Here is a 7,775-nt window from a genome sequence, read left to right as displayed (position 1 = left end):
CGGAGGGAATACTGTCATAATCCAGTCCAACCAAAGATATAAATCACTTTCCACGAGCTAAGACGCAAAATAAATATTTTTTCTCTATGTTGCGTTTGGCTCGGATCCTTGGAAAATCATGCCTTCTATTCTAAATATACATATTGGCCAACCAAAGAAATAAAACTAAGGCATCCATAACTTAGACATCACACTACGCATGCCAACAACTTAATTTGTTTTGCGTCTTGGTAATTAATTTTTCACCAAATTGTAGTATGGAGTATTTTAAAATTTACCAGACATTTTGGACAAAATGAGCTATGTTCTCTTGTGATTCTTTAACATTGACCTAAGTAAAAAAGTTAAATGGAAGTAAGTAGTTAGAGCTAATATGAGAAGCCATTTTGAATTTTGATCATGACATAACACAAATTGATGAGCTATTTTGTGAAAAAAAGATTAATGAAAATAGAAGTATTTGTATGGCGCAATTTTGAAAATAAGATATTGAGTATTTGAATTCAAAATTATTATAGTTTTAAAAAAATTAATATTTCACGAACAGTTGAAATATCTTCAATTATAGTGCATCAAGATAATAACTAACATACAACTAAAGGTTGAAGATGGCTGTTTGCTTGATAAATAATTGACGATTCATCAAAATTGAGAAACGTGGGCCCAACCACCCATGTTTGACTGACTCTATTTTAGAATTTTTATTCTTTCAGCCCAAGAAACAAATGGTTCAATTAGCTGTAACCCATTTAACATTAATGTCCACTTATTCTGAAAAATCAATAACAAAAAATTCTTAACAATAATAAAGTTTACAAATCAAGAATTCCAGGAAACATAAACCTGAAATTTTAGTTTCATGAGTGATTGTGCCAAAATACACGAACCTTCATATGATTACAGTTTCGAACATGAATTAAAAATGAAGCCGTTAAATAAATAAATATGCAAAATTTCTCATTTTCACACGGTGGTGAACATTTATAGGAACAAGTCTAAGATTCAAAGTCAAAAGTTCGAAGTAGAGTCCAGCACAAATATTAGAACACAGTGACACAACAACAATACTATACAACTATGTCAAATCCACCTATCTATCTCATATATATAGCTCATACAACAAACAACATAATCTCAAATTCTAAATTTTGAGGTACTAGCACAGTTTTTCATACATGCTGTTTCTGCATGACTTATGTGACCTGTCAATTGGGACAGCGAATCACTTGACATTATTACCATTTTTTGGCAAAAGGGTGTAATCAAGTATACTAATACAGCAGCCATATTATGGTGTTACCAATTCACTTTTGACATGCCATGATTGCATCAAATTCTGATCATGCATATCGACTAACACTTATTACTACCTAAAAGTATAAGGGTCAGTGAATAGCACATCTTTGACCAGGTTCTTTGAGTGGGAAAAAAAATCATTAGTGCTAGGAAATTATAACTCAATTTATTTGAAAGTGCATAATGCATAGAAAAAATCGAGTCTTATATTTCAATTTCAAATGAAAAACATATTTTGTATTTATTTATCTAAAAAAACCTCAGTTAGATTCATTATAATTTATTGATGTAATCAAGTATACTAATTAATCTCTCCACCCACCATTTAAAGAGTTATTTTGACGCTGCCTGAATTTTAAGAAATTATTTGACTTTATGAATAATGTGAGACTAAAGTTCTAATTTGGTCTATTACATTTGCCTTAAAAAACTTTATGGTCCCATGTATTAATTGTGTTACCTTTTGGTCCCAAACAATATGTTTTGGTCAAACGTGTTTTGACCAAATTAATAATTTAATTATGAATCTAATTATCCAGATTAATCTAATTAATTTAATATTAAAATTTATGATATACTATTTTATACCTATAATAAAAATTAAATTAAAACCTATAAAATAATTTAGGAAAATTAAATTTAATTAAATTTGATAAAATATTACCTGTAATAAAAATGAAATTTGTAAATATTTTATAAATTTTAATTCAAGTTAATTTTTACTATAAGTAAATGAATATTTATAAATTTTAATATTTTTAGAACAAATGTAAAATACTCCCTCCATCCCCTAAAAATGGAAACATTTGAAGCGTTAAAGGATTTTAATACAAAATTAGTAAAGTAATGGAGAGATAGAAAGAAAAGTGTGTCAGTGGAAAATGAGTCTTACTTTCTTAGAAAGAAGGAAATTTTCTAAAAAAGAGGAAGTTTCTACTCTAAAAACAGACCAAAAAGAAAATAATTTATATTTTAGATGGATTGGAGAAAATACTAAATTTAGACTTTAGTCATGTAACGTGGGTTTAGGAAGAGCATAAATGCACACAAACCAATTCATGGACGTCATTTTTAAGTATTGGGCTCAATTAACTCAAAACTTCGGCCCATTCCATTTGGTCTCTTTTAAAATTGGCGAGGAGCGCATAACTTGTGTTGAAATCCAACTTCAAAATAATTTACGTCACTTCTTATTTAGGCTAATGAGACTATTTTATTTTCTCCTACTACATTTCATTGCACCTTAGTAATAATGTCTCTTTTATGTTGAGTGGTATGCCATTCCAGTGATTTTGGAGAATTATAAATCTTGACATACAAACTAAGGTTAGGAAATCATACTCTCTAAATAATTCAATTTCGAGGACTTGAATCACTATGACAATATGACCCCATTAGAGCATTCACACATCATCACAGATAACATATGGAAATTGGATCCTATAGAATTTCAAGTGAAGACCTTCTTGCTTCTTCCAGTAAACTAGTTCTACTTGGCACGTTTTTTGTATTAATTGAATACACATATTTATATAGTCCGTACAAAGCTATCATTTCGGAAAAAAAAGGAGAAAGGATGCAAGAAAACATGACTCGTGAGCCACACTTGAGAACAAGACCAGAGGCAAACCAAAATTTAAGTTCGGCTCGAATCGGATTATTTAAAAATTTCAGATGTTCGGATCAATTATTTTAAAATCCGAAGTGATCCAAAATATATTTATATTGTATACAAAAATATATTATAATCATAAATATAACAAATATAAAACCTTTGAACACTTGCAATTCTAATGGTATTTGGAGTATTAGAATTTCAGATTTTGGTAGTACTATATTTCCAAATTTTCGGATTTTTGGTCTTGGATTTTTTATGTATATTTTTCTGTGATTTTGGATTTTTCAAATCGAATCGGATTTCTTAGTTTGGATTTAGAATTTTCGAACAATTCGGATTGAACCAGTTTCATTTCTCATAATTTTGAACTTTTGTATCCGGTTGGATTGGACAAAAGATTTGAAATCCGAATGGTGGCCCTTAGGCCATCCGCAACGCTGTCTCTTATCCGTTTCTTAACCGTCTCATCCATTAACTATTCATTGGTCCCATTGTATTTTTCACTTCATCTCTTAACTAAGAGACAGAACCTCTAACCCTCTATCTCTTATCCGTCTCTTAACCATCTCTTAACTTACTATTTATTCAATTTCATTTTTTATTTTTATTTCCAACAAATTCAATTAATAAAAAGCACACTTCATTAAATAAAATAAAAATACAACTTAAAATCCTAAAAAAACATAATTAAATTCGTGGCAAAATAAATAAAAAAACATAATTTAAAATACAATTTTATAGAAATTAAAAAAACTACTCCGTCGGCGAATCATCTCCCGAAGGTGGTGGCGGTGCACTCAAGCTACCTGGAGGCTGAATACCAATTTGTCTTGCCATATACTCAATTCCGGCAAGATGGGCTTGATATTGTGGAGGCGTCATGAGGGAAGTGTCCGCCCTCGTGGCGGTCAAGTACATGGACAATAGGGTGTTCGAGCCCGAGCCCGTCTGGCTTGATTCGCCTCGGCCCTTCCTCATTCTAGTCGCCTTCGCCGCCTTTGTCCCTTGCGGCCGACGGCGCACACGGGAGGACCCCCGACATCGTCTGCCGTGCCCTCAACCTCCTGCGAGGCAGCCTCTTGTGCGGCGCTGCCCGAACCGTCCCCACTAGACGAGTATTGGCCACCCGTCGTGTGCTTCGTGCGCTTCGAGGTCGAGCCCGAGCTGGACAGCACACCGCCGGCCCACCTTTCCTCGTCTTTGATGGCCTCCCAAACATCGACATGTCTGAATTCTTTGCCGATGTCGTCAAAGTAGACTAGCAAAGCCGATCTCAGAATGTCGGCGCCCGTGGCTCCGCTTTGGTAATGAGCCGCTTCGTTCTTGTAGATGCCGCATAATTTTTTGACCTCCTTGTCGACTCGGTCAAGTGAGCGCGGAGCATCTTCAATGTGCGGCGGCGGGACCCTCTTGGTTTGATCTCGTTGTAGGCCTCAGTGACCTTTTCCCAGAAACACTTCCTGGATTGTTGATTCCCAACGATGAGATTGTACGAGACGCTGATCCATGCGTTGTACACCGCCATCGTGTCCTTGCAGCTGTACGGATGCCGACCTACATCCTTATCCTCCTCGACCGCCTCCGCCTCTTCCTCCACGGCGTCGAATGCCCTGGAGCTTCCACCGCCTCGTCCTCCTTCCGGATGGGGTTCATCCGGATAATCCTCCCGAATTTGGGATAATCCCTGCGAATACCTCGGGGCAGAGGGACAGGCGTATGCATCCACATCAAAATGGGGTGGTTGGTACCCCCGGCGTCGACGAGCCCTGGGTGCCCGGCGTAGACGAACCGGAACCACCCAACAGGTTGTACATGCCCCCCCAGTCGCCAAACATGTTGATGTCAAACCAGCCGGAGCCGCCACCGCCAGAGTTTCCGTCGCCGGACATTTTGTGATGAGAGGTTAGATGAAAATTGGAGAGGAAATAGAGATAATTTGGAGGATTTGATTTGTATTTGTGTGTGAAATGAGGATGAAATAGGAGTATTTATAGAGTAAAAATAAATTAAAAAAGGAAAACGGTCGAAAAACGGTAATAGTACCGTTTTCGATTATTAATTTATTTTTTTTAATTAAATTCGATTTTTTTATAAAAAATGATTTATTGCGTCAGCGTGACGAAGCCCACTCGCGGACCGGCGAGTGAGCGTCACGCATGGCGCCGGAGCGTGCCACGTCGCGCAAGCGCGTGGCGAGACAACCCGCGAGGTGTCTCGGTGGGACGAGATACGAGCCACCCGCGAGACGCGTTGCTGGTGGCCTTAGACGAGCCTCACAATAGTGAGAAGAGTTGTAGCTCATACTCTTATACATCACGCTTTAAAAATACGGAGCAATATATTTTCTTTAAAAGAAAAAATATACTTCTAGTCTACTAGTGAAAACTTGAATAGTACATTAAATAATTTTCTTTAAAAGGAAAAAATATACAGTACCCTACAAACTTGAATACAATGACGTATATTTTCTTTAAAAGATTTCAAGAAATAGTTCCGATTAGTAATGTAAACATGAATACATTAAATAATAATAATCTTATCATAAGCTAATAGGCTCTTAATCAAAATTTGAATGCAATTTGTAATTTTATCGAACGAAGTGAAATGATTTTTTATGAAATAAGTAAAATATAGTACTAACCTTAATTGGAATTGAAAGCAATCTGAAGAAGCTAAGCTAATCCTCCAAGATAATTTTGCGATTGCCCGCACTCAACTAACAAAATTCCCAATTTTATTGGAACAAATTTTCTCCTAATCCAATAAAATTATTAATCCAAAATTTTCCTCTACTGAATTCTTCCAACCTAGAGAAAATCCCCAAATTTGTGCAGAATGGGTCAATCAGCATCCAAGCCCAGGCCTCAAATCTCGCCGGTATTGGAAGGGAACGCTTGTCGCCTCACCTCCGACGCTGACGACGACGTTTCTGGATATGATTACACATTGGATCTACCAGATGAGTGCTTGGCCCTAATTTTCCACTCACTCGCCGCCGGTGATCGGAAGCGCTCCTCCTTGGTCTGCCGCCGCTGGCTAACCATCGAAGGACAGAGCCGCCAGCGCCTCGCTCTCGACGCGCAATCGCAGCTGGCCGACGTCGTTCCGAGGCTGTTTTCTCGATTCGACGCCGTCACTAAGTTGACTTTGAAATGCGACCGTCAATCCGTCAGCATCGGCGACGACGCCTTGATTTCGATCTCGCTCAACTGCCCGAATCTCACCAGAGTGAAGCTCCGGACCTGCCGCGAGCTCACCGACGACGGGGTGGCCGCTTTGGCGGAGAATTGCAGGAATTTGCGGAAGTTTTCGTGCGGATCCTGCAGCTTTGGGGTTAAAGGCGTGAACGCTTTGCTCGAGAATTGTGAATTACTCGAGGAGTTGTCGGTGAAGCGTCTGCGCGGAATTACAAATGGAGCCGCAGCCGAGTCAATTCGGCCGGGGAAAGCAGCGGCGACGCTGAAGATGATCTGTCTGAAGGATCTCTACAACGCGCAGTGCTTCGGAAAGCTGATTGCCGCAGCAAAGAATTTGAAGATTTTGAAGCTGTTTAGGTGTTCCGGTGATTGGGATGAATTGCTTGGAGTGATTGCCGATGGTATCTTGGGGCTGGTGGAAGTTCATTTCGAGAGGATTCAGGTCGGTGATTTAGGGCTTTCCGCTATTTCAAACTCTGCAAATCTCGAAATTCTGCATTTGGTGAAAACTACTGAGTGCACCAACATAGGGCTTATGGCTGTGGCCGAAAAATGTAAGTTGCTGAGGAAGCTTCGCATTGATGGATATCGAACGAATAGGATAAGCGACTACGGTTTAATTGCCATTGCTATAAATTGCCCTAATCTGCAAGAGTTGGTCTTAATTGGTGTGAATCCTACGCATCTGAGTTTGAATAAGTTGGCTGCTAACTGTTTGAATTTGGAAAGATTGGCCTTGTGTGGCAGCGAAACCATTGGCGATGCTGAGATCTCGTGCATTGCTGCGAAATGCATTGCCTTGAAGAAGTTATGCATCAAGAGCTGCCCTGTTTCGAATCATGGCATGGAGGCATTGGCTGGAGGGTGTCCCAATTTGGTGAAGGTGAAGGTGAGAAAGTGTCGGGGTGTGACCTCTGAGGGAGCGGATTGGTTGAGGGCGAGCAGAGGCTCGCTTGCAGTGAATTTGGATGCTACTGAGCCCGAGTTGGTGGATGCAGTTGTGCACGGGGATAACAACAATCAAGCTGTGGTTGATGTGGATTCGGGCATCATTGGGAGGTCAGGGTCGTTCAAGGTGAGGCTTGGCTCCCTCACCGACTCGATCAGGAGGTGGCGGAGCTTTGTTAGGAGATTCCGGAGTAATTTGGGGAAAAACTATGCTGATTAGGAGTGGACTCATCTGTTCATATGAGTATATTCATCGTGCCATTCTTGCCTTGCTACAGTAATAAAGTGTGATTGATTTATGAAGTGAATATAGCATTTGTTTGTTGGGGAAAAGTGAAACTTTGATTTCTTGTGTTAGTTCAATTTGTGATGAATACTATACTGATTCAACCTCATGTCGCCATTAGTTTTGAATTTGAATACTGAAATTGTACCAAATTTAGCAATGTTATTTTAAACTACAGATAATTGTCAGTTTGGTAACGTTGTTGAGTGGTGTGTTGAAACACATATAGCATAATCAGCAATGATGATGCAGATCATTACTGATATCTGTATTGTTAAGTTTGAGAAACACAACTTATTTGGGTAAACCGTCTATATTTTTCTCAAATAATGGTTTCCTTTTGCATTTTGATGTCTCACTGCCACAAAATTAACCAATTTCTATTAGTATTAACAAGTTTTCTCTCTTATTATGATGTGATCCATCTTAT

At 38.6% G+C, this 7,775-nt stretch overlaps 1 protein-coding gene across 1 annotated transcript; it reads left to right on the top strand.

Annotated features, from left to right (window-relative positions):
- Positions 1-5,569: 5,569 nt before the first annotated feature.
- On the top strand, positions 5,570-7,454 carry LOC121805281 (putative F-box/LRR-repeat protein 8). The gene has a single exon (XM_042205085.1). The coding sequence runs from the start codon at positions 5,750-5,752 to the stop codon at positions 7,277-7,279; it is 1,530 nt and encodes a 509-aa protein (XP_042061019.1). The 5' UTR covers positions 5,570-5,749; the 3' UTR covers positions 7,280-7,454.
- The last annotated feature ends 321 nt before the right edge of the window (positions 7,455-7,775 follow it).

The sequence above is a fragment of the Salvia splendens genome, chromosome 5 (assembly GCF_004379255.2).
Source record: "Salvia splendens isolate huo1 chromosome 5, SspV2, whole genome shotgun sequence".
NCBI lineage: Eukaryota > Viridiplantae > Streptophyta > Magnoliopsida > Lamiales > Lamiaceae > Salvia > Salvia splendens.
Note: the sequence above shows the minus strand (reverse complement) of the source record. Positions and strands in the feature narration are given on the sequence as shown.

Coding starts and splice junctions, on each gene's coding strand:
- LOC121805281 (XM_042205085.1), top strand. CDS start 5,750: ATGGGTCAATCAGCATCCAAGCCCAGGCCTCAAATCTCGCCGGTATTG.